The 27,354-nt window shown below is 50.2% G+C and overlaps 1 protein-coding gene across 4 annotated transcripts in view; it reads right to left on the reverse strand.

Annotated features, from left to right (window-relative positions):
* Nucleotides 1-27,354, reverse strand: part of PAMR1 (peptidase domain containing associated with muscle regeneration 1) — a 159,392-nt gene that overhangs the window by 21,851 nt on the left and 110,187 nt on the right. For 2 of the 4 annotated variants that reach the window (XM_070564795.1, XM_070564797.1), the window contains exons 3-6: nt 27,190-27,318; nt 14,524-14,638; nt 10,470-10,687; nt 7,822-7,929 (exon numbers count right to left, since the gene is read on the reverse strand). In XM_070564795.1, coding sequence (XP_070420896.1) covers nt 7,822-7,929; nt 10,470-10,687; nt 14,524-14,638; nt 27,190-27,318 — 570 coding nt within the window. The remainder of the gene's footprint in view (nt 1-7,821; nt 7,930-10,469; nt 10,688-14,523; nt 14,639-27,189; nt 27,319-27,354) is intronic. The other 2 variants (XM_070564796.1, XM_070564798.1) reach the window with 1 other exon arrangement.

The following is a 27,354-nucleotide window of genomic DNA, read 5'->3' on the forward strand; positions in this document are numbered from 1 at the left end:
TCTCAGAAGGTGTCTGAGTCAGCTCCTGGGGGTGGAGGTGGGGGTGGGAGGTGGGGAATAATGCTAAACTACTGGGGAAAATGCCCCCCGGTGGTATTCATAGCCAATTTTTCAAAAAATAAGAAATGCTCCACCATGAAATTGGCCCGAACAGGGCAACTCTGTTCTGTTGAGCCTTGGGGATAAAGAGAATGACCTTGCAGAAGAGTCCTCAGCACATTCGAGTCCTAAGAGATTCAGCCCACTTAGTAAGTCTCATCACCACCATTGCCCTTACCAAGGCCTCGCTACAGGAAGCTGTAGCCAGGACATGGATGACATGGGACATTCTCCTCTGCACTTGAGAAAGGCTAAGACTGAATTGTTTTATGATTCTGCAAAATGGAAGGAAAAAAATGTACCGGACACTCTGTCTTATTTCCTCAGTGCCTGGTACCTAACAGATACCCAAAAATGTTTGGCTGAATGAATCTGTAACATGGGGTCCTACCTACCCTATGGCGACGTTGTGACAATTAAATGAGACACTATCACATAAAGCAGAGAGCCTGGCCTATACTGAGAATAGAGATAATAACTACTACTATTGTTTGTGATACTTAGATACCGACAAGAATGCCTTGTGTTTTGTAAAGAGGAAGCTCTCACCTTCTGAAGCAGGGGGAAGGCCAAGTTGTGACTGCCCCAGGAGGCAGAGCCTTCAAGGAAAAGCAGGGGCTCCACAGCCTTTGTCAAGGGGCTGGAGTCAGTCTCGGGGCCCATGAAGCAGGCGATGTTTGTCTCCATCAGAAGTTAATTCTGCTTTGCTCTCCAGTTCTACTCTTTGCATCCTCCTCCTCTTTCCTCTGTGGGCATACCGCCCATCTCAGCTCTAACGGATTACCTCTTAACCCAGAACCAGAATAAATCCTGCCTCCTGCCTTAAGTCCTGCCTCAGTGACCTCATCTCCCAAAGCAAAAGTCAAGAGAGCCTTGACAAAGAGCAGGCAAGTGAAGCAAGTTCTTGGTAAAACGATAGTGGGTTTGGCCTTTCCCACACTGATGGGCACTCCATCCCGAGCTCTCGGAGACAGTCAGGCTGGAGCGTTGTTTGCGAGGCCTCACCTGCCCTCTTGTTATGTGGCTGGAATGCCATCCATAACTAAAATAATTGCTGACTAGCAAAAGGCACCCTTATACGCCAACCCCCAAGCATCTTACCCTGAATGAGATGTAACAGTGGTTAAGAGACCCCAGGCCCATGGAGCTCAGCAGAGTTTATGCTAAACTGTCACTTGGTCTATGTAGACCCAGATTCACCCAACAGGGAGTGATCCAAATGAAAGGAAACCTTTCCCCTGAATTAGAGAAACAAACAAACAAACACTGGATCACTATGCAAAGGCAGCTTCTGCTGTGTTCAGCGACAGCTTTTGCTTTTCAGATCTAAATCCAAACGAGATGGCATCTCTCTAAATAGTCCAAGAAGGATGTCAGAGACTCATTTCCATGCTAGGGAGGGTCAGGTGTGAGGAGGTGTGTAAGTCCACTAGCTACTTACACACTTCCGGGGGCTCCTCCAACCTCTGCCGGCTCTGGGTTATCCAGCACTGTGCGTAACAACTCTGGATTCCCCTGACCAGATAACACGATGCTTTGGGCAACCCGTTCTGGAGCTTCCAGTCCAGTCCCCCTGACATCACTCCATCTTGCATCTCTAACAGCCCTCTCTCCCGGCTGTCCTGGCCACAAAGACTCCCCAGCAATCAGGCCCAATGGCGTGTCTTCTCCTGGAATGCAGGATCACTTTATGACAAGGACATGGGTGGCGTCTACTTGTCATTTACAACCAGATCTTTCTTGCCTGTATGCAGGCGTAGTGGTAGCAATACTTGGTAGATGGCCATGATTCGGGGAGAGCCGTTCACAGAGGAAACTTAGAAAGTCTTGGAAGAACTTTCTTAAACCCTGGGGCCCTGAGCAAGATTGTTCATGATTGTCCAGGTTGTAGAAACTAGTCCTGTTACCCTAACCCCTTAACTGGAGAATCTGCTGCTTTCTGCCGCACCTTCAAATGGCCATAACGGGGCCAGAAGTAGCACTAAGGATGATGGCTCTTATTATTCAACTCAGCGCCTCGTGGATCATCTCACCTCACCCCCACAAACACCTCTGAGAAGGACTTGGCATTATTCTTCTGAACTTATAAGTAGAGAAACTGAGGCTTTTAGGAGTTAAACAACTTGCTCAAGGTCACCCGGCCAGTAAATTGCAGGCTCATGTCAAACCGAGGTCTTTGTGACCACAGACTCCCAGCTCTTCACCCCAGGGTGCACCATCTCGTTATGGACAACAGTGCACCTGTCCTCCACATATTAGGATGAGAGAGGCCTTTAGAGCTGTGAGAAAGCCAGGAAACGATTCCATTTTACCACGCCTCATCTGAGAGATTTTGGAACAATCTGCACTGATCCCACCAAGCCCAAGCCCGCAGCGTAGTGTTTATCTGTGAGGGAAGAGGCCGTGTGACCCCTGGGGTCTCAGCTCACTCACTGCATCAGCCTCAACGTTTCCACGAAGACCCCAACATTCCTCACCATGTATTCCGACGGGCGACGCGGGTTGCCCCTTTGGAGCTCAAGCATCAAGTGTGCCTCTCATCGTGGGCTCTTTCTTCCCACTTCTTGGGACGGGCTAGTGGGAAACCTGACGCTCCAAAACCCAAATGAATCCAGAGTCCCCATTTTTCTCTAATTGGTGGAAGCCGATTTGTTTTGTTCAAAGGCGCATCAGAGCCTGCAGTGTGAGCATTGTGCCCCAAGATTTAGCCCGTTTCATCGTCCCTCATTAGGATGCAGGGGGGCAACCCCAGCTCCGTCAACTGGGCCAGAGGAACAAAGGCCACATGGAAATTGGAGCGGAGCAATGAATCCCTCACTCTCTACTTTTTCAAAACAAGATTCCGACCATTTGCGCGGGAACTCATTTTGTCCTTGTGTTCCATACAAAAAAACAGGAAATTTCAGAGGTAAAAAGGGGCCCCAGTTTCTTACATGGTGGCCCAGGGAGGTGGGGATCACCGAGGGTGTTGGCAGGCGGCTAGCTTGGTGCCACCGCTGAGGACGGGGCACTCCCCTTTCGCTCTCAGAGGAGGTCACCGGGGAGCAGGGGAAGTGGCGCCTCCTTGAGTAACAGCTTAAGGAGAGGCTGGGGGCTGCGGCACTGGAGGCCCCACGCCCTCTGTTTCTCATTCTTTATTTCCTACCCTGCAAAGTCCGATGGAGAAGTCTCCCCTCAGACCCACTTATTTTCCTTTGAAAATAAATCCACTTCCAACTTGACAAGAACAGACTCTAGTTTCTGAAATGCAGGTTCTAATTTTATTTTGAGGACCTGTGTTTATAAGGGCTTACCTTGTAAACTGGTAAACATCTTAGTGACCATTTTGGCAATCACTCTCCAAAGTATAAATATGTGTGCCCCTTGAACTAACAGTTCAACACCTAGGAATTTATCTTACAAAAATACCTCTACACGTGAACAAAGAAATGTATGTTAGGATGCTCATTGAAGCTCTCCTCACAATAGTAAAAACTGAAACAGAAGGTCAAGGGCATCGGAAGGGACCGGAAGAAGACATGATTGACATCCTTCCCTATAATGGAGTACTCAGCAATCGCTGCTTCAAATGAGACCAACCAACACGGACTGAAGAACACGGAGAAAACATCCAGAATGTGGGTGCTGAAAACTTGTATGTACACTTTAATCCATTTTTGTTTAAAATAGCCTTCTCAGCCTTGGCATGATGACATTTGGACCTGATAAGTCTGCTGTGGGCCTGCCCTGTGCCCTGCAGGGTGCTGAGGCGCATCCCCAGCCTCCACCCACTAGATGCCAGGAGCGCCCTCCCCTGCAAGTATGACAATCAACCATGCTTCTAAACACTGCCAGAAGTCCCCTGAGGGAGGAAGTGGGGGACAAAATCGCCCCCAGTTAAGAGCCACCGGTTCAAAATAATGATACATAGACAACTTAGGGTTGCACACCATAAAGAAAAGTCTGGAAGAATATTCACTAAGTTGTTAACAGTGGTTCCACTGGGAACCAAGATTGGTCAGGAAAAACACTTAGATATTATTCTATATATCTCTGTACTGTTCATTTTTACATTTCTTCTGTAAGCAAGAAGAAATCTATTTCTACTCCACTTCCACTCACAGACACAAAGAAAATAAAAAGAATAGTTTATATCAAGAAACAGTCGATCAGGATTCTCTTTAGGAAAGAGTGACCGGCGGGCCTTACCTGGGAAGGGAAGTCCCTTGAGAGAACTCCCCAGGAGACACGATGGTCTAACCAGAGCTTATCAATCGACCATCCGGAGCTCCACCACGCCATGTGGCGAGAACCGCGTGTGAGAGATGGCGGACATGGGGGAAGGCTGGAATTCTAGCCTCTAGTCCTGAATTTGTTGGGGACCAGTGTCTTGCACCCTCTGCTTCAAATCCTTCGTCTGCTGAAAGGAGCATCTGCCTTTCCACAGAGGCCTTGGAGGACACGGCTTGAAAGCCACATCCTCGAAGTGGCCCCACTTATCGGATTTGGTACGATATAAATAAAGACGGAATTCTCATTCATCTCTGATTTGGTTCTTTTAAAGCTTTTTTTTTAAACAAATGCCTAGTCCAATTTGGGCATTTCAGAGTTTTGAGAATCCCAGAATGCATGGGTTTCTTGTTAACTTTGACTTTCCTCCAGGGAGATTTTTTCAATTCATAGATATACTCGTGAGAAAAACAATAAAGTAAAGCTTGGTTTTTTTCCTTTTTTGTTTTCCTAGATGATAGCCTTCTCTGGAGAAATGGTTATGGTTTGTTTAGAAATTACAAGGAAAACTGCCACAGCCAATTTTTGTGATGCTCCCTCGTTGAGTTAATTGGAATTCATGCTGAATTTCCTAGCGGGAACAACAAACCTCAGTCTTATAGAAAATAATAAAACATTTGGTCCCCCACATGGATGCCAGCAAATGACACATCAGATATCCAACACCAACATCTTCTTCACCCAGTTACAACTACAAGCTACTAAGGGAATTATGGTTTTTAAACGGCACTTTGAAAAGTGGCGGGGAACAAGTGCCTTGTCCCTCTCTGCGGGTGTTTTGAGACCAGAAGTAATTGGAGACAGTCTGTGAATCAACTTACGAATCAGTTCATAATGACATAGTTTACATTCTTTTCCACCACGTTTATTTGTTTGGTTTGGTTTGGTTTCTGGATAGAAGAACAATGCTGAGAAGTCAAGTTGGGCTCATAAGCTACTCATAAATATTTTAGTCACAATCTCTTCTTTATGGACCAATTTCTTTTTTTACCCCTGATTTGACCCAGCCTCTTAAAGGCATTTTGGCTCATTTGCTGGTGTTTTACTTCTCTCCGATTTTACCTCTGTTTATCCAAGCCCTAATATTGTGCAGGCAGTTCACCAAGAAACTAAGCCTTCCCTTCTTCTGTTCCTCCCCTAAATCTAAAGGGTAAAGCTTAGGATTTGCCATTGTCAAGACTCCAGAATCATTCTACATACAAATTCTTGAAACAAAAAGAAAGCAACATTTCTCTGTCGTGCACACAACACAGCAGGCTCAAACGAGGCAGCAGCCACGTGGCAGAACATCTTTTCCTAGGATCCGACAGGACCATAGTCAGGTCCGCGGCGCCAAGCCAAAGCGAGGGGTGCTTTCAATGGAAGGCCATGGCACACTCAGGACACACTACCGAAACCACGGCTTCTGTCTGCATTGTGTGCAAGGGAAATTCATGAAATTAATTGAAAAACGTATGAACTTTATAGAATGCTGTTAGACCAGGCCCCTTACAGGACGGCCCCAAAGTACCTGTGCATGCTGGTTAGAAGAGACTGGGGCAGACATGCTGGTGCTCTGCCCTTGGGTAGTTCTGTTTCTGTGGCCCTTTCCTCACCCACACTCCCGCCCAGTCTGCACTGCTCCTCTTCCAAGGCCTGCACCTGCCATCTGACTGCTCTATGGCTGCTGAAACCACCCAGCCCACAAGCACAGAAGGACTGGCGTGTTCTCCCTCTTGCCCGGGGCAGACCTCAGGCAATCACTGACTGCGGTGGGAAGGAAAGCCCACCCTCCTTGCTTTAAAGCCAGGACACACTCTGAGCTGTAGTTTACATTCCAGATCTCACGGCTGGTTGACACGGAGGCTGGATTTTGTCCGAAATCATGCCTCTGTTTGGCTTCCTTCCCTTCCCCGCCCAGCTTCCCCCCTCCCCTACCAGCTTCTCCTGGGAGCACGTCCTAACACATCAGCTGCACACACGTTCGCCTCTCCACATCTGCTTTGGGGGAACCCTGTCTAGGCCATTATCTGTCCTCCTTTGCTTTCCCTCCAATTTTGATGCTTCTTGTTCTGCGCATCTCATCTGCGCTGATAGCTGCAGTCCGGGACACCTGTTTTAGGTTTCAAACTTCTGTTAGGACACGTGCCCTCCACAGGGTCTTGGTTACCAGAGACCCTTGAGACGTGACTTCTGGTCATAGAGTCTGAGCTCCTCTTTGCCAGTGGCCAGTGCATATGGCTGCACCTTATATGACAGTTGGCATGCACTCTTCCCAAGGACAAAGGGTTTGCCCTGTCACACACATGTTTGGGCTCAGCAGGTTTTAGTTTCTCTCCTTCTCTGGCCAGTTTGAATCTAATATCAGAGAAGAGTCATGTCCTGCCCTTCAGGAACGTGAACGAGAAAGCCCAGCGGCCTTGGAGGGAGTCACTTCCTTGAGCGGGTTTCCTCTTATTTCTGCTGTTTGGTTGACCCCAGGTTACTGAGGTCTACTACTGTTCTGCTTTTGACTTCTGTCTGCAAGAACTGGAGAACTTGGGTGACTCACTGAGACAGCCAGGATACAGCTCAGGCAGGAGGTGGGGGGACTTAAGTGGTGACAGCAGAAGGAGAGCTGATGTAGAGAACGATGGCCACGGAGCTCCACAGTGGGAAAGATTTCTTTCCTCTATGACTCCTCTGCTCTGCACCCCCTCCCGCAGCCCCATCTCATGGCAGGCCTGCTCCAGAACCATCACAGAGGCATGGATCTTACCTCTCTAACTCAGGAGAAGCTCCTTCAGGGAAAGACTGCATTTCCACAGAACCCAACACACAGCAGCCCCTCAATAAATGTTGGTCGGTGTGTCTGTGACTCAGCTAACCTGACCCCACGTTTACAGGGTGATCATGTAATTTGTCATCCGATTCAGGACACTTTTGAGCATGAAAGAGAGTGTTACTGATAATTTTGCTCAGACAAAACGCATAAACTGGGATGTCCCTGGGAACTGGGGCTCATGGTCATCCTATATGTTCACACCCTCAATTCAGGGCTTCAGACTGTGCAGTAACCCATTGGAGTCTAGGAATGGTGCCCAGGAGCATAAGTCCAAATTCAGATCTTGGGAGGGAGAGGGAGTTCAGACTCTGAGCCACACGACAATGTATGATAGTGACTTTCTACTGTTGACCCTTTATCAAGGTTTTGGGCTCCGACGATTATTTGGGCCACTGAAGACATATCTTTTAGAGAGGGATTTGCAGCAGGTAATGGGTGGAAATGTCAGTGGGCAAACCTGAGTTGTTCCTGACATCCTGATGCAGGCAGCCCAACCTTTCTGGGGTCCGCTCAACGGGAGTGTCCACATTATGCGCCATCTTGCACAGACCACCCTAGACACCAAGAAACGGCATACCCAGGGAGTTCTCAAAGCCCTCTTCATGGCAGCCCCACTGACACCTTAACTCCCACCCTGGAGGCATACTCACGATTTTCACAGTGCTGCCCGGTGTAGCCTGCCAGGCAGGCGCACTTGTAAGATCCGGTTCTGTCAAGGAGGCAAGTGCCGTCATGGAAACAAGGCGACGAGGAACATGCTGCAAGAGAAAAGGCAGAATTCTCTCAGTGCCACTGCGTGGTGACTCGATTTCTTCAAGCCTGGAGTCTCGACCAGAGTCTTTCTCTTGTCTTTTAAAGTTTTCTCATGACTTTTTCGCTCCTTTGATTGAATTCCTGTTACCATTGTTTGAGAATGCCTAAAATAGGTATTCATTAAATGTCAGATGTTGGTGATTTTATTCGATGTTTTCGATTGTATTCGAAGACGTATTTTCCAGACACCTCTGGCCTGAAGAGCCTGAGGCCCACGACTGGAGGAGAAGCGGCTCTCGCCTCCCCCGGGGACTCTTTCAAGGAAGCCCAGCGTGCTGGGGACGGAGCGATGGAACTGGGAGACGATCTTCACGACACTGTGGAAAGTGTACTCAAGAAGTTCCAAACACACATCCTGTCAACATCCGTCCTTGAGATGTTGATGTGTTTAACTAAGAAAGGGTTCTGGGCTCGAACGTGCTGGGGAAATGCTATCGGTGTCAAATGATAATTAGGCGGATTTCTTTACTGCAGAACTTCCCAGAACGTTATAGCCTAGTGGGCACTGCAAATTTTTAAGAAAGCACATAACATTCCACTTTCCACAAGCTTATCTGACCTCAGAAGCTGCACTACAGAGCATCCTGGGCACCATTTTTCTACAGAAAACACTTCGGGAAGCACTGGTCGACTTGCTGCCCACCAACCCTCCTTTCACGTACCCCGGTATAGAACCAGATCGCTCGGCCCACTTCGACAAGCCTGTGTTGAGCACTTGCCCTGCGTGAGGCACCGGAGAGACACAAAGCTGACCAGGAGACCCTACTCACCAGATCAAAGCTTTTTGAAGAAAAGTGCACAATGACTATAACCTAAAGTGTAATACAGTTCGTGTCAGAAAAGAGGAGGAAGCGGGATAAGACGTTCAAAAAAGGGCAAAGCCACAGCCCGTTGGAACAGAGAAAAGAGAAAAGGTTCCGCAAAGGAGCAGGGATCTGACAGGGCCCAGAAGGACGGGATCCGACGTGCAAGCAGGAGGAGACTCTAGCCGGAGGGAAGAACTGAGTACAAGGGGACACTCGAGGTGTCTAAGGAACGGGAAGTGCTACGTCTGACCCTTGGACGACGCAGCCCAGAGTTTCCCAGAGTTCTCCAGGGGAGGCTGAGGAGTGCTTCAGGGGAGGAAGAGGCCTCCTGACCACTCGCCAGGCACAAGCCGGCGAGCCGCTGCCACCCCCACTGGCTTCCCTGACAGCCAGCTCTTGCTGCCTGCAGGAAACACCCACGGACGTGTCTTGAGTGTCACCTGCTCAGCCTCAGCTGGCAGGTATCACCAAGGGGCAAGGATTCATCCACAGGCCAACCCCCCACAGCAGCAAAGCATCTAGAACTCCCAGGCCACACTCAGGCCCTGCACAGCTCCCAGGGGATGTCCTGGGAAGGAGGGAGGCACACAGACTAGAAGGAGCAACTGCTGAGAGCTCATGTGGGAACATTCTAAGGGAAGGGGAGGTTGGAGGCGGGGTCTGCTGGACTTGCTCAAAGGACAGGGCTGAAGAAAGGCTGATTCCAACACCACCACCTCGTCTCCTGAGACTTCAGTGTCATACCTTCCAGAAAGAAGCTTTAATCATCAAAATGTCAGTACAATCTTTTTCTCTTTTTTTTCCCCAGGCTGCTGAAGCAGAGTGTGCAAACTTAACCACTATGCCACTGGGCTGGCCTCCATTACAAACTTTTTAAGTGCAGCATTAAAAACAACTAGAGCTTCAAGCCTGAGTTTATTCTGTAAAACCTGACACAGTTCACCCAATCTCAGAGCAGTGAGAGCTGGGGTAATTTCTTAAATTGCGCATTTTGTTCATTTTGGCCAAATCTTACTTCCAACGTGAACAGGGCAGGAGTTAAAGTCAGGCTTAGAGTTGCTCATAAAGCAAGCGGCGTTTGCCATTGTGGTTTACGACTTTTCATACCTCTTTCACAGATGACAAAGGGGGGCTCAGACAGGCCTGGGTAGGGCAGCTATGAGTGCTTCCCGCGTACCTGGTGCTGTGCTGAGGTCTCCATCTGCTCTGTGGCCCAGAGCCTCCTGAAGGAGCAGGATCCATGCTTAGGCCCCTTCTCACTGATAAGGAAATCGAGGCCCAGAGAAGTAGAAGAACTCGCCCAAGGTCACACAGCTTAATCTGCCAGGGGTCCAAAGCTAATGCCCTTAACCAGGAGAGGCCCCTAGCGTGAGCGCTACAGCCAAACTGTACAAATTCCTGGTTCCACCTCCACAGTTATGTGACCTGGGACAAATCACCCAGCCTCTCTGTGCTCTGGCATCTGTACAAGGGAGACCATAATTCCTAGTTCTGGTTCTGGTGAGCAATTCTGGACCATACTGCGCCATTTCCCCCTTCCTTCTCAACACGCAGGTTGCTTCTGAGAACCCGGCATGCTGGCTTTTAATAAAGCTGAGCGGGGAGAAGGGGGTACACAGAGAAGAGATGCTTGTCTGGAGCAATGCCATAAAATGCTTCAGTTGCCTCCACGGCCTTACCTGTGACCTCCTCAAAAATGGCATGGAAGCCGTCGAAATTCTTGGAGCCATCTGAATGGAACAGGATGTGGAGCGAGGATCCCGAGCTTCGGATGGGGGCTGGCCGCTCGTTGCCACAGAAACGCTTGATGATCTGGCCGTCGCTGTCATCCCCGTCACGGACCTCAACATAGTCATACTGGCACATGTAGTCAAACTCCAGGCTCAGCATGACAAACCTGTGGGGGGAGAGGGTGACAGCAGGGAGCAGGTGAGCCCTGGACAGTCCTGGGAGCCCTGGGCGAGCTCAAGCCCAGATGATGAACAGGTCTCTGGAAGCGCGGTGCCCAGATGATGAACAGGTCTCTGGAAGCGCGGTGCCATCGGCCGGATCTATAGGAAACAGCCCTGGAGGGCTTGAGGGCAGATGAATTTCCTTCCATGGGGGAGGTGTGTATACTCACACCACGTGCGTCTGCACGTACGTCAGTGCCCGGGGAGGGGCTGCCATATTCCAAGCACGGGATCTTTGCACGTGCCAGCGCCTCCTCCAGGGGTACCTTTCCTCCCAGTCCGCATGGCTGCTTCCTCCCCGTCCTCAGTCCTCAGCTTAAATATTCTCTCCTCAAAGAAGCTTCCTTGACAACTCCTTCTCAAGGAGACCCCTTGTTTTCTTCATGACGTCTACACAAATTTTAATTTCCCATATTATTTCCTTGACTTTGTGAGTGTGTGTGCACGTGTGCATGCACGCCTCTCTCTCCACCAGACTGCGAGTTCCTCGAGGGTAGGGCAGAACGTCTGTCTCCTTCCACCGACGCTGCACAGAGCCTAACGCAGTGCCTGGCGTATGCAGCTGCTAAGCAAATGCTGTTGATCAGATGACTGAGTGGCTACCATATTGTAATTTTACAACTGCAGAATGAACAAGCTGACATTGTCTTGCAATGCTAACTAGGAAAAACGCTGCACACTCCTCTGTTTGACCCGAGGATCAGAAGGTAATTACCGTCTTGGTAACAATAATTCTTGCCCCACAGAGTAGAAAAAGTAGCACCATATCAGAATTTCAGAACTGAGGGATTTCTGATAAATCTGTGATTACCCAAAAGGGGTCTGGATTTGGAAATACTGGGAAAGCTCAGCTCAAAAAAGCAGAAGACGACTCCCAGCTCCCAATGCACAGAGACGAGAAGCGAGGTGGCCGCGCCCCAGGCAGGGGAGGAAACAGCATTTCTCAGGAGATTCCAGGGACACCCGGGCGTCGAGTTCACGAGCGGGCCCCTGTCCCTTCTCCTTCGCATTTTGGAGAAGAAGTAGGAAGGACAGAAAAGCTCAGAACAGCCGCGAGCACAGCGGCAGTAGGCTGTTTTTACCGCCCTGCACAGCGACCTCAGGCGCCCGAATTACAGAGCCCTGGGGCGCAGGGGCGGCCAGCACACGCCGCACGCTCTCACAGCTCATACTGAAAGGAACCCTGATAACTGATACGGCCACAGCTTATTTTACAGAAATTCGGATCATAAAACCTCTCGTAAGGGAGGGTGAGTGCGACCCATCACTCTGTGCAGCAGCCCTAACCTCCAAGGACCTGACTTCTCCCCAGGCGATGCGCTGACTCACCCTGGGCCTTGGGAAGTCGCTGCCTTCTCTGGGCTTGGGTGTCTCTGCCTGAAAGGAGAGGAGAGGGGACAAGGCGACCACCCAACAGAGATCACAGCTCTTCCTGAAACTGAAATACGAGACGGTGCAACTCGTATTTACGTTGACACATTCGTTCACTTATTCGACAGACGTTCGTGGCCCGCGGCTCTGTGTCAGATGCTGTTCGAGGTGCGGAAAGTGCAGAGTGGCCCAACGGGACCCAGTGCCTGCCCTCACGGAGATGACCTCTGAAGGACAGACAATAAGCAGGGAGACCAGAAAACAGGGTGATTTCAGAGAGTATTCAATGCTGTGAGGAAAATGAACCAAGTCAGAGCACAAAGAGTGATGGGAGGATAAGCTTTTTATACAAGATGGTCAGGGAAGACCTCTCTGTGGACATCGGGGCAGACACCCCAATGATGAAAGGGAGCCAGCCATGTGAAAGTCCTGGGGAAGAGCGGTCTGGGCAGGGGAATCTGTAAGTGCAAAGGCCCTGAGGCAGAAATGAGCTTGGCATATCTGAGGAGCAGAGGGAACATCAGAGACACTGTAAGGTGGTAGGTGAAGGGGAGAACGGTATGAACCGAGGCCAGTGAGGAGACCGGGAGCCAGATTCTGCATGGCCAGGAGTTTGGATTTTACTCCAAGCCTGACAGGAAGCTACTGGAAGATTTCAACAACAGAATAACGATCTGACTTAGGATGTTACTGGATCACTCTAGCCGCTCTGAGGAGAGGAGATAGCAGAGCTGGCAAGAGGGAAAGCAGGGAAGCCAGCAGGATGCCAAGAGAGCATCCGGGGGATGGCGGCAGTGGAGATGGATGTGCGTGGACTTGAGATTATTTTACGGGTGAGAAAAGAGACTTTGTGGTCACCTGGCTGAGGGAGGTGACGGAAAGCAGGGCACCAGGGATGACCGCTCAGTTTGTGGGCTGAACATCATACGTATGCTTCAGAGCGTCCCCATACCAGTATCCCCGGCCAGCAGGGGCAGGTTTGATTAGAGGGAAAGAAATCAGCATCTTTCCCAGCCTCCCCGGGGCCCTCCCCTGGGCAGGTGATATGCTTCTCAATCCTGCTGCCGTTTTAGATTTTGGTTTTGTGGGGATTTCCTTTGCATCCTGGATCTTGGAGAAGCTCTTCAAAGGCCCCTGAAGCAGCCGTTTGCCCTGGTCCCTGAGCTGCTGAAATATTAACAGGCAGCATTTAACGCCCGCCCTTCTCGTCGCTGGCAGACCCAGCCTGGAGCCCATTAAACAGAACAGTGTGGTGCCCGCCCTTGCTCCTTGAGCTAACCTTGCTGTAGGAACCCCCAATTAATGAGCCTCACTCCCGCCCCCAGGGCCCCAGGGAGTGGGGAGACCAGCAACCAAGTACCAGTTTTGACGAGGAGGTTTGACAAGGGCACCTGTTTTGCTGGGTCCTTCCAATGTGGGGCACTGTGTTGGCCCCCCTGGAGGACAGAGAGCCATTCCAGGAGCTAGCTGGTGTGTGGCAACCTCTAGGTGCATTGATCTTTCCAGAAAATACTTATTAAAAGCTTGTGCCCTCGAAGACTAGAGATTTCCAGTACTGCCAACTCCTGGTGGTTAGAAAAGGGAAGAGCTAAGTGGACAACGTCCCTAGAGATCCCAGGGGTGCACGAGCCACTGTTTCCCTAGAGAGAAAAGGAGAGGTGTCTGCGAGGAGAGAGGAGATGTGCCAGAGGTAGGAAAGAGCTCTTTCAACGTTTATTCACGCAACAAGTATCTGTCAAGTGTCTATGCCACGCCCCGTGTGCTGCTCCAGACACTAGCATGCAGCCATGGACGGTCCTCACAGAACAGGACCCTCTCGTGTTATTTTTCCAGTTACAGTAAAACTAGGTCTATACTTCGGACTATGGCGTAAACTAAATATTTGTTAACATTTGCTAAATTAAACAAAGCTGCCTAAGGAAAAACAGCCGTGTTCCACCAAGTGAGAGAACTGGTTTATTTGTTGTGGGGATGGTGCTCGTTCTCTGAGAACGTCAGTGAAAGGAGCTGACGGCAGAAACTCCAGTCTAGAGTGTAAACTCCTTGAAGGTTAGGCCTGTGCCTTTTCTTCCCTCACATCCCCCCACAGAACCCAGCCCCACACTGCGTGCTGGACTCGGTGAAGGCTTGTGGGCCCGAGACGGCTCTCGGAATTTTGTTCTGCTGCTGTGATCCTCGGGTCAGAATCGTCTGAGCCGCCCTGCTCTGGGGCCATGACTGGAGCACTGGACTGACTGCATTTCCGAGCGGGCCTTATCCCACGGAATCAGAGAGGCTCCCAGGTGCCTTTCCTGCTTTTAAGAACACAGTGCTGATGGTTAGCCCTTGGGCACCAGGATCCAGGCCCTCAGTCGCGTTCCTGCACTTCCTTGTAACCCCACACTCCCTAATTCTGACCCCAGCCCCTCACCTTAGCTGGATGATAAACCCAGGTTTGGCGTGAATCGTCCATTCGCAGTGAGCATTCAGGGGGTAGCTCTCCAACAAAATCTGACCCTTCGGGGCTCGCAGAACCTGGCCACATCCTGAGAAGAGAAGAGAAGAGAAGATTGGGGTGCAGACATTGGAGTCAAGAGGAAAGAGAAGGTAGAAGGTCCCAAAGAGCCTTAGAGCTCATCCCACACCCTTGAGAACAGAACCGCTTCCCCAGCGCCTGGCAGTGTGCGAGGCGACCTGCGTAGGTTAATTCACTTACTGAACCCAACAGCTTGGGGAGGGGCGTGCCATCATTCCAGTCTCCAGCTGGGAAAACGGACAGCCCGAGAGTTGAGTGAATAAGTTGTCTAGCTACTCAGTGACAGAGCAGAGATTCAAACCTGTGTCTGAATATAAACTCGGAGCCACGCCACCATCCCGCCCTCCAAGACTGCCCAGTGCAGCCTGCTGCCCCCACCCAAAAGCCTCAGAAAGCAGACCCCCCCACCGCTCTGCTCCATGGGACACTGTGGCCTTTGTCTGGAGGCGAAGCCTGCACAAGACCCTCTGGTCTCTACCCCACAAACATAACCCCAAAGCAACTCTTTGCTGACTGCCCCCATCCAGTGAGAAGACGGATGTGTTAATTTGTTCTATGAGCAATTATGCAACAAATGCCTCTCCACCCCCGGGCACTGGAAGGGGTACACAAGCTCCAACCACTCAGACTGGATTAGATCTCTCATTTTTTTCTGGCTCCCAACCCTTCTTCAAATAAACTCTTTTGAAGACCACCAATTAAAAAAGCATGGGTTCGGGAGGGACTCCTGGCTGAAGCAGAAGCAGAGTCAAGCCCTCCGCCCTCACCTGCACCTCGGCCCAAGGGACCGCTGGGGACCCTCAGAGCTGAAGGCCATGGGGCTGCGTGGCCGCTGAATCTCACCTTCCAGTGTTAAGACGGGCACAGGTGTGTAAGAGGCACCCTCGCTTTACAACAGCGTTTGGGGGAAACATTTTGAAGTGGGGGAAAAAAAATTATCTGGTCATGTAAATAAATTATATTTCCTACCAGAGTTGATAAACTAATCCTGGGCCCAATCTTGCCCACTGCCTGTTTTTTCAAAGAAAGCTTTATTGCAACAGTAGCGCCCATTCTTTTCCGCATTGGCTACGGTTGCTTTCGAGCTATAATAGCAAAGTTGAGTTGTTGTGACAAGAGACACTAGGGCCTACGAAAACGAAAACACTTACTATCTGCCCCTTTACAGAAAAACTTATCTTCACTTGTTCTATATAGAAATCCAGTTTGACATCATAAACTCTGGATATACAGTTATATTCAACAACCACCCCCCAAAAGTATAAAATTCCATTGCTAAAAAGAAAAACGTTAACATCAGTGGACACTGATACTACAATGACAGTGACACCTCCTCAGTGTTAGGAAAAGAGCCCAAGTGCTGCTTTTGGCAAATGAGGTCTGAGGCTTCTTACTAACGCCAGCTTGCACAATTCATCTCTTTGCTACAATTTTTATTGCTGCTGCCCTGCTCCACCAATGGGAATCATCATCTACCATTTTCCATTTGGGGCTCTTGTCTAAGCCCAGCTTCCACCATCTCTCTCTGTAATCCCAGCCTCCTCCTTGGCCTCCTCCATCTCTGTCTGCAACCCCAGCCTCCTCCTTGGCCTCCACCATCTCTCTCTGCCACCCCAGCCTCCTCCTTGGCCTCCACCACCTCTCTCTGTAACCCCAGCCTCCTCCTTGGCCTCCACCATCTCTCTCTGCAATCTCAACCTCCTCCTTGGCCTCCACCATCTCTCTCTGCAACCCCAGCCTCCTCCTGGGCCTCCACCATCTCTCTCTGCAACCCCAGCCTCCTCCTTGGCCTCCACCATCTCTGTCTGCAACCCTAGCCTCCTCCTTGGCCTCCACCATCTCTCTCTGCAACCCCAGCCTCCTCCTTGGCCTCCACCATCTCTCTGCAATCCCAGCCTCCTCTCTGACCTCCTCACATCCATCCTTGTCCCCCAACATTCAGTTCTCCAGACAGCAAACAAAGCTGCCTTTTAAATAAATTAATTAAATCACATTACTCTCTTGATTCAAACCCTCCAAAGACTGTCCACTCTGCAAACACCTTCTTACAACAGGCACGGCCCTGCCTCACTGACCGCCCAGACCCACCCTCAGCCTTGTCTCCAACACCACTCATCTGCTTGCTCCCGCTGCTCCAGCCACACTGACCTTTCTGTTCCCAACTCCAGGCCATGCACTCGCTGTCCTCTAACCTAGAAGGCTCGCCTTCCTCCACATCTCCTTCCTTTGGGAATTAATGACCGCCTCTTCAAGGAGCCCTTCCTTGACCACTCAGCTAAAATGGACCTTTACGTTTCTACAGTCACTGCCAGTACGCCACTTTGTTTTCTTCATAACACATCACGACGTGAAGTTATCAAGCTTATTTGCTTATTCCCTTTGGTGGAGCTGGGACCTTTTCTAGCTTGTACACCTGGAATGGAACCTGGCACGTAACAGGTACTCAATAAATTGTTGTTGACCAAGTAAATGATGATATTCCTATAGGCCAGGCACTGGCTGAAAGCTTTACAAACATTCTCTTGTTTAATTCCCACAAGAATCCAGGAGAACAGCATTCACCTCCCCATTTCCTGGACGCAGAACACTAAGGATGGGAGAAGTTAGGTGACTTTCCCAAGGCCACACAGCCAGGAAGTGAGAGACTATAAGTCACTGTTTTAACTGAAAAGCAGTGGTTCAGAGTGGAGACTGCAGGCTCCAACCGCCCCGAGCGTGAGACTCCACTGTCTCTTGATTGACAGTGTGGCCTTGGCAAGCGGCTCCATCTCCCAGAACCTCAGCAAACCTAGTACACAGGCATGAAACTGGCACCTGCTTCACATGGTTCTGGGAGCCTTCAATCAGATTGCGCCCGGAGAGCCCTCAGCAGCACCTCCAGTGAACGTTAGCCATTGCTAGATGGCAGCGGGGCGGGGATCTGAACTCGGGTCTGACCAGCACCAACGCCAGGTCTCTGCTGGCACATTAAACCGGCTCAGGGGCTTCCTGACCCAGCCCTCGGCCGCCCCAAAGTGAAGCAGGAGGACTTTTCCACCCGCAGACACACAGTGGATCTCTGCCCCCACCCCCCCCCCGACTCTCTGGAGTGCACGTTCCTTCTCCCTGCACGCCTCACACTCCTTAGCGCCCCGTCTGCCGTCTACTGCAGGGCTACGGAACTGACACCCCGGGCGTGAGAGACAAAAAAGGAAATCTTCCTGCACGGCCTCCGCCCCTCGGGAACTGGCAGCACCCCAGCCGCAAGGTGCTGAAGCGCAGCCGTCGCAGCACGCCTCCCACGGGGCCCGAGCTGGGAGCAGCGGCGACGCTGCCGGCCGCCTCCCGCTTCGCCCTGCACGCAGACGCTGGAAGCAGACAGCTGCGTCCCCAGCCCCTCCACACGTCCGGGGAGGCAGCACCCACCCCAGTCAGGTCTTCTTGGCAAGACCAGTCAGGCTTTGGCCAGCCCTGGACCTCACGCAGCCTCTGGAGGGCTCGCAGCCCCCAGCCCCAGCGCGGCGCTGGCCCCAGGCCATGTGAGATGCTCGACCACTTGCTCCTGCAGGCCCAGGCGCTGTCCTTCAGAGGAGCCAGGGCTTCAAAACGCATGCCGTGCGACGTCTGGGTTCTTGATGATGTTGCCCTTCTCGCTCTGGAGGGGAGGGCAGAAGCTGGCCCCCAGGTGAGGGACAAGTTCCAACCAGGCAGAGACAAAGAGGCCACTTCTCAGAAATGTGCTTGGGGGAAGGGCGCTGGGCACAGGGAAGAGGAGGGAAGCGTCCCACTCCCTCCCCACAGCAAGGGACTCCTTCAGCTCCCCTTTCTCCCCCGCCTCGGCTAGGGGTGTCAGCCGGCCCGGGTGCAGGGCCCACTAACTGCACCTCTCTGTCTAGGGCAGAACAGGGAACACAGCTGAGTGTCCCCGCCAAGGAAGCACTCATGGCCAACCAAGCAGGTGGTCCCGAGTCTGAAAGACCAGGACAGGCAACGGGCCCGGAGACGCGCTCAGGCTCCTGACAACGTCTTGTCCCAGGGGAAGAGGGGTGTGTGTGTGCGTGTGTGTGTGCAGGGGAATCTGCCAGCGAAGCCAGACTGTCCTGGGCTCTCAAATCCTGGACTCATCTCCGAGCCCCTCACCCTCCTCGTAGCTACCGGCCAAAACAGGAGAGACAGCTGGACAGACCCCGCTTCCAAAGAGCTGAAAGGAAATCTTCACCAATTTCTAAATGAGGAAGAGAGCTGGATGGTTCCCAACAGAAATGAGCACTCCCTGCGTTCAGACAAAAGTGTCCTTATCTCCATCCTGGGGGTGGGGACAGAGGGCCAGGAGAGAGACACAACACACTTCTGGGAAGCTTTTGGGTTTTTTTTTTTCTTCAGTCTTTCCTGTTAGGAAAAAAAAGGACTAAAGAAAGCATTCAGACACGGAGAGACACTTGCATTTTCTCTCCTCCTTCAAAGATGACTCAGGAGGCAGGACTCACAGTGGTTTGGGGGCAGCCTGTGAAGCCAGACAGGGTCCCAATCTCAGTCCAGCCTCTGCTGGCTGGACGACCCCAGACAAGCGCTCCAGAAACCTGGGCTGAGGCGTCCTCATTTGCAGATGAGAATAATAGTAGTTCCTACCACTGTGTTGTTGTTATGGTTTTCGTATTTGTTTGTTTTGAGGATTAAATGAGATTAGACATTGTATTTAAAGCACTTAGCACAGTGCCTGGTACATAAAAATGCTCAACCAATGGCAACTAATATTGTTATTTCTCTTGAGTCTTGTCTGGATCTGAGACGCTATTTTGGCACAAAAATCAGGGGAAACAGCCCAGGTTCTGACCTGCTGCTCCAGGGCTCCTAAGAGCCTCATTACATCATTGGCTAGAGCCCTAAACCCATTAGGCCCAGAAGCCCAGACAGTGATGGCAGAACAAAGGCCTGGATGATGACACGGGAACGACCCATCTACCTAAGCCGGAGCCAGAAGGAAGCTCACACCTTCCCCGTGATTCGGTTCCGCCTCCCACAACCTGCTAGGCCCTCAGACAGGCACAAGAGTGAGGGCCTCTCACATCGAGAGGTGGCTTAGTATAGAGGACGAGACACCGGGCGCTGGGACCTGGCTTCTGAATTGGCATCTTGGTTCTGCCACTTAGAAGCTGCATGACAGCAGGAAAGCGACTTAGCCCCTCTGTGCCTCAGTGTCCTCACCTGTAACATGGCCATGATGAGGATTAGTGAGTTAGCACACGCAGCCACTTAGAACCAGGCCTCACTCATAACAAGTGCCAAGAGATGGCTTTCATCAGGGGCTCAGGTCTTCATAAGGAACAAGCAGACGTCCAGGAGTGACTCCATGGCTCACCCTGTGATTTGGCCTATAATCCCAACCAACTTGATATTTTATAGTGATAATTTATTTGTTTGCGCACCCCATGCCAGAGTCCTGTGAGAGTAGGGACCTTGTCTGTCTTGTTCAGATCTTTACAGGCATCAAGTGGATTATCAATTAGTTGACAACTGAATGAATGAATGTGACATTGAATCAAGCATCTCCCTGCCCAGTCAACCATTCTCCAAGCCCCTCCCCCGCACCACAGGGTCTGTCCACTCAGCAGAGACCATGGTCCAGTGAGAAGAGCACCCATCACTGTGCGGCAAAAAGTCTTTCCTCCCCATGGTCGACAGGGTCTTCATGAAAACACACACTGAGATAAGCCTGCCAATCCAACTCAAGAGACAGGGTGCGGCCAGCGGAGCATGAAGGACACAGACTGCTGACTACTCTCCATGCTGCTTCTCTGCGATTCCGGTTGATTGATTTCTATCAAATCTGTGTTTAGGTTCCCTGATCCTTTCTTCTGTTGTGACCAATTGCTGTTAATCCCCTCCAACGAATTTTTTTAAATTTCAGATAGTATAGTTTTCAGTTCTGGGATTTCCATCTGTGGTTTTTTTTTTTTTTTAACACTTTCCAAATCTATCCTGAAATTTCTCATCTGTTCTCCCATTATATTTACCTTTTCCTGTAGATCATTTAATACACATGTTTTAAAGTTATTTAGAAGTGTTTGTCTGAAAACTCCAATATTTGATCATGCATAGTCTGTTTCTTTTGACCGATTTTTCTCTTCACTATAGGTCCTATTCTCTTGCTTCTTTACAACAGGAAATAGACTTTTTCTTTCGATTGACAATATCCTTTCCTCTCTGAGGCAGGTAGGATGAAGGGCTGGTCAGTTTGAGCCAATCAGAAATTAAGCTGGTTTAAGGCAGGACTGAGGCTAGAATCCTTCTAGAAAGGTCTCGAAATTCAAGCACCAGGAACCTAACAAAATGTGCCTTTGATTTTCCACGCTCTCCCACCCCCTCCAGAAAGGCAAGCCTAGGACACTGCAAGCCCACGAGACTGCAGGACTTTGAAATTACAAATTTTTGAAGGCAGAAAACTACAACATCCCAAGATCTTCTGCTTTCCAGTCTCGCCTCGGCCTCTGCTTGCTCAGCCAAATTTCATTAGGACAATACTTGGTGGAGAGGATAGCCTTTGCTTTGGGGTCTCCTTTAGATTCAAGTTCAACAGGCCAGCCCACAGGCGCATCACAGGCTGGCTGGCTCCCCCTCCTTCTCTGTCACCCGCCCTGCCCACAACCTCAGGAGCTGGCCCCAGGTAGGAGGCATCCTGACCCCTTACTCACCCAGGAAGAACTCATTCCTCTAGAATTCAGATTCTGTGTTCACAGGTACTTGATGCTTTTAAAGAAAACTGTGAATTTTCCTTGGTCTATCGAGTGACTTCTTGCTGTTTGAGCAGGAAGGAAGGCCTTTTTCCTGTCCGTCCACCCCCTCACCAGAAGCTGAGCAGTGATTGATGAATTCTTTGACACCATAAAACCCTCTGCAAAGGTCAAACATCCAGCCCCTGGAGTCAAAGAGCTTCAGCAAGCAAAATGTAAAACACTGTTTGCCGGACAACACTTGTCCTCACTTCCACGGTATATTCTCCTGTCCTTAGGGAATTCTGCTTTATTATTTTTCCTCTCTGGCCCTACGCTGATTTCCTTCCCAAAAAAGAGAAAAAAAAGAAGAGCTCCCCTCATGGCTCTGGTTTGGTGATAATGAGAACAGCAGCCACCGTTTATTGAGCACTTACTGCATACCAGACCCCACAGTAAGGGATTTATAGAGTGTACTTCATCTGACCCTCACAAAAATCCTCTGAGGGGCCACTATTATTATCCCCATTTTGTAAATGAGGACACTGAGATTTAGAAAGATTGAATAACTTTGCCCAAAGTCACAGAAGGAGCAGAGATTCAAATCCAGGTCCTACTGGTTGCAAGCCAGTTGCTAACCACAATGTAACACCCTCCCCAACTTGGACCCAACTGGGCATTGTTCCTGGAAGGGTCAGGACACCAAAAGCCAGAGCGGGATGAGCCCGTTTCTGGTGACGTCCCCCAGGTGGCTCTACAGTGCCCCAGGAAGAAGCTCCATAAATCAGTAGCACACGGCTTTATGAGCCTTTTTTCTCTCTCCCTCTCTCTCAAGTTTGCTCTGGGTCATGCCCGGTGACGGCTCAAGGACCAGCCTGCACAAATCATCGTCTCTGATATTCTAGCCCCACAGACATTTTTGGGCATGGCTTACAGCTCGTTGCCCTGCTCCTCTGCCTCCACCCAAAATAGGACTAAGAAGATAAAATGTATTAAGGATCTATCATCTCTCCCCAGAAGTCCTCTCTCATCTGGGTTGGTTTCCTAACCTTCTTACACCCTCTAGATCCTGTAGAGCCTGAAAGTCTGGACCGCTGCAATGCTGGCCAGAAGCGCAGCCTCCTGGGCGGCTCTCGGGCCCTCGCATTGCTCTCTCCTTTGGTGGCTAAGGAACTCAGTCTGAGGGCCAAGTTAAACAAACTCCACTCTGGAGGTCAGCAGGGTGGTTCCACTTAAGAAGTCAACTCTTCAGTTTAGGGAGCTTTGAGAGGAAGCCTTGATTTCAACTTTAGATACCGGTGCCTCTCATAGCAGGCATCCAGGTCGCAGTTTGCAAACACCATTCCCCACAAGAGGAACCAGCGCTCGTGGAGAAATGGCTGGTTCCAGCACCTGGATATAAATAATCAAGGTGAACTTGAAACATTTCGGGGGCGGCCAGAAAGTGAAGAGCTGCTTAAAGGAGGACACAGCGGAGCCAACTTGAAGGGTCTTCACCGGCCAACTGTGGGACAATTTGACTATCAAAACGAAAAATGATGACAACATTATGAAACACGGAGAAAACAAATTCATGAGTCTCTAGTGCAGTAAAAGAGAGAGAAAGTCAGAGGTGGGAAAACAATCAGTGAATCTCAGTGAAGGGTATGTGAATGTACTATTCTTCTAACTCTCTGTAGACTTGACATTTTCCAAAATAAAAAGTTAGAGAAAGGAAGACAGAATCAGCTCCCTTCCCTCGCCGGACACTCTGAGCTGACGAAACCAATCTTTCCTGGGCAGGAAGGGGTGACTAAAGCCCTCTCCTGGGCTCGGCGGCCTCAGGCCCTTCTCCTATTATCTCGGCTAATATAACCTGTCAGTGGTTATGAATGAACTGATCATATAACGGATTTTAAGGCTGCCATAAGTTAGGTTACTACTAATTATCACAAACATTGTCAAGGACAGCAAGCAAATAAAAGGGCTCTATCTAGCGTCCGCTCAGTGCTGAATGCTCTATAACTCAAATATAAAGGAGTCTGATCCTTTCTGGCATTTGCCTGTCACCTCCTCTTCTCTCTAAGCTTCTACCTGGCGCTCAGGAGAACAGGCCGGGGCTCACCGTGGTACTCCTCAGAGCATCCTTCAGAATCAACCGGTCAGAAAGGATCACTTGGGCGCCATCTACTGAGTAAATGCTTGCACTGCATTGGCGCTCCAGCACTGCGCCCCGGCCACGAACAGGCCGCCCCAGGGTTCAGCTCCCCCTTACTAGAGGCAGGCCGCAAAGTGCCCAGCACCAGGCAGCATTCAACAAACAGTGAAATGAATTACTTCCACCTTTGAAGTCCCCTCACATTTATTTAGTGCCGATATGAGGTGAAGGTGGTAAGAACCTAATAACATCATATTGATGTCTTCTTCTGGTTAAGTCCTGTTCCCACAGATGGATTGTAAACTCACGGAGGGCTCATTGTTCTCCCTGGTGACCAACCCGGTGCTCCATACGAAACGATCCAGAAACGCCTGTGGCTGCGATCAGATAACATGCACTGTGTGGAACGAGGCTTTCAGAACAAGCAAAATGAAACTGAACTAACACAGAACGAGACAGGAATCTGATCACTATTCTGTTTGTTTCTGTTGACCACACTCCAATTTTTTTCTTTTACTTTTTTGGTCTCTCTTCTCTAAATTGCAAGCTCCAAGATGGCAGGGACCACATGTCTTGCTCATCATTGTATGCCTAGCACCTAGGAGCACCTATTCAAGAAATATCTTTGGAATGGATGAGTAGACTGAGAACGAGGGCATGTGCTCCTGCTCTGCTTGCCTAGAGGCGACGACCAATTGTCCTGAGCCAGCTCAGCTGTCCTCAAGAAAGCCTTGACCCTAGACATAGACTCCATCACTATCCAACCAACCAGACTCCACATGGCCCTTACACAGAGGCTCAACCCAAGTAGTAACCAATAGGTGCTATTTGGAAAGACACATGTATAGGATTTCCTTAGGCAACTGCCATCCTTGTGCCTTGGTACTATTTGCTTTATTGATCGCCTATATGCAAATACTCCTCCCCTGCTCTGCCCGTCTCCTAAACAAACCCACTTCCTCACACAGAGTGGCTGGAGTGTTGTGTAGGAAGCAATTGCACCCCTCTCCCCTGGGATGGAGTATACCGACTTGTCTGACTTGGGGCTTGGCCAGGTGACTTCTTTCGGAATGTTAGTGAACGGGATGTGAACAGAGGCCTTAAACGTGCCTGTGTGTTGGCTTGGCCTCTCGTGCTTCTGCAGCCCACCCAGAGAAGAGCACGCCCACGCAGCTGCTGCCCCGCTGGCCTGAACCCTGAAGCCTGGAGCTACCCAGGCCAGCCCAGCTGAAATCAGTTGACCCCAGCCAACCCACGGACCCATGATAAAGAAAAATAAACATTTGCCCTTTTGAGGTGGTTTGTTACACAGCAAAAGCTAACATATATGAACACTATCACCCCTGCTCCTGAAAGCTTCAACCCAGACTCCTATTCCCTGACCACAAAACCCCTTCTATCTGCGCACTCCACTACTTTATCACCAGAATGCCCGCCTTTCCCCCTCATTGAGACCGCCAGTCCCTATTCTTTCTCTACCAGGCTCTTTCTGGTTTCACGTCCTAGCCAACCTGGACAATCAGGTTTTAGCCAATCCTTGGATCAACCAAATGACTGTTTTATTCACCTCTGCTACCGTGCTGCTGACGAGCATCACCCAGCGTCCTGACTGCATCGCCTACGTAGGAGATCCAGCTTCAGCTGGTCCTCAGTCTTGCTTGGGCACGCTTTAGCTTATCACTAGCAAGTGCCTTCCCTTACTCCTCACGTGGCTGCCCCAAACCTCCGGCACGCTCAAGCCCAGCCTCACTTCTACACTGCTCTCAGCAGAGACTTCACTTCCGACTTTCCAGTGAAAACAGAGCTGTTCCAGGGGAGAGAGTGTGGTTAAGAACAAGGGGTCTGGAATCGCACAGACTTAGGCGTCTTCCTATTCTGCCCACACCTGAGCAAAGGCACAGATCAACCATCACGTCCGGTCTACAACCTCCCCCACCCTACCTCTCCGTGATTGTTTTCTTGTCTATGTTCTCAAAGCGCTTAGCCATAGCCTAGTTCACAACTTTCCCTTGGCTTCCCACTGCAATTAGAATAACATCTAAACTCTTCACCTAATTTACCTACCTATAAGGTCATGCATGATCCGGTTCCCGTCTATGGCCGCAATCCCATCACACCCACTCACGAGGATGAAGAAAGAGGACCTTCCATATGCAAAAGGGAGAAGCCCCCAGAGTTATCTGATATACTGCAAAGAGCATGTGAAATCTAAAACTGTGCATTATATCTCTAAGTAAGTCTTTCTTAAGCTTCTATTGGAAATAGTTGTATTTCTGGACCATCTACTGGATTGGCAATTAAGGAACATAAAGAACCATAATGATGTATTCATTGCCTTCGTTGAGTTTCTCTTATGTGCCAGGCAGAGAGCTCAGTGCTTCACGTGCATTATCTCATTTAATTCTTGATACAGCCCTGAGGTAGGTAGCATTATTCCCATTTTAAAGAAGAGGAAACTGGGATTAGCAAGGTTAAGTGACTTGGCCAAGGCCACCTGCTCGTGACTGGCAAAGTCGTTATTAAACCCGGGTCTGTGTCATTCCAGAACTTGCGCTTCTGACCATTACACTACAGTCTCCAGAGAACAGCAGCCAAGGGAAGACCAGGGTTAAATCGGGCAGCTAATCTACCTGGAAGAAAATCCACCCAAGTGCTAAATCAAATTCCCTAGAAACCACCTAAAATGGCATTAAAGCTTTAAATATGCAACCAAGACCAGCACTTTAAAAGTTATCTGCATTCTGGATAATTTAACTCCCAGCCTCCTCCTAAAATGCCAAGACGCCCCTTCTCATCCAGGTACGGCTGAGTTCCTAAGCTGCAGATCACATACCTCACCGTCTGCCCCAGATTCTTGAAACTCAGCGCCTTTTGCTACAGGTTGGATCAGGCAAAGAATACCACCAGCACTCCATCCTCCATCTCTGCCACCTGGGACCATCGGTCACCAGAGCAAACTTGTCCAGACTGTTAAGACCGTCCTGACTGCTTCTGATGCAAACAGGGAGCTTGTAAAATGGGCTCAATGAAACAATAACGATTGCTTCGCTCAGATGCAGACGCTCAGAGGGGCATCCCCATCGGGGCACCACACAGGGACTCGCAAACTGAGGGAGAGGTTGCACGTCCATTCCATTTTCAAAGGATTACTGAAACTGAGAGGGGAACCCTAATAAAAATTAAGTAATTCTTGGAGATCAAGAAGAACCCAGAGCCACAACTAGAAGGACCCACAACTAAAATATATGACTATGTACTGGGGAGATTTGGGGGGGAAAAGCAGAAAAAAAAAAAAAAAGGAAGAACCCAGAAAGAATCCCTTCCCTGGGACAAGTGGCATGCTGACAATTCGATGTGGGCTCCAGGAACTGAACTCAGGATTCCAGAAGTTTCCAACAGAAATTCATATTTAAAATGCACCACAGACTTGGCAACTGTTTGCTGACCAACGATAACGCACACCTGCTTCTGGAATGGACACAGAGCACGCTGTTTGCAGAATGCCTCGGCTTCGTTTAGGAGAAAGGGGAAGATTTAAGAGCAGATACACACCTCCTGTGGCCAATTCCGAACAGATGGCCACAGTCCACACTCAGCAGATGGAAGCACGTCTTACCCAGAGAGCCCTCTGGTCACCAGCATCAGAACTCAGATTCCAACAAGAGAAGCCTCAGGCCCTCGCGAGCTGAGAGCGGAAAGCAGCGCGCAGCAGGGCGGCACTCAGGGTCTACTCACGCATGCAGTCTCCTCCGTACCAGCCGGCGCGGCACTCTGCGCAGTACACCCCCTTTACGTAGAAGTCGTCCAGAGCGCCACCCCATGAGCCGTTCCGGCAAGCCTTGCAGTTTTCAAAGATGGTACAACCTGAAACATTTCCATGAAGGGGCGTTAGAGGAAGCA

The sequence above is a fragment of the Equus przewalskii genome, chromosome 11 (genome assembly GCF_037783145.1).
Source record: "Equus przewalskii isolate Varuska chromosome 11, EquPr2, whole genome shotgun sequence".
In the NCBI taxonomy this organism is placed as follows: Eukaryota; Metazoa; Chordata; class Mammalia; order Perissodactyla; family Equidae; genus Equus; species Equus przewalskii.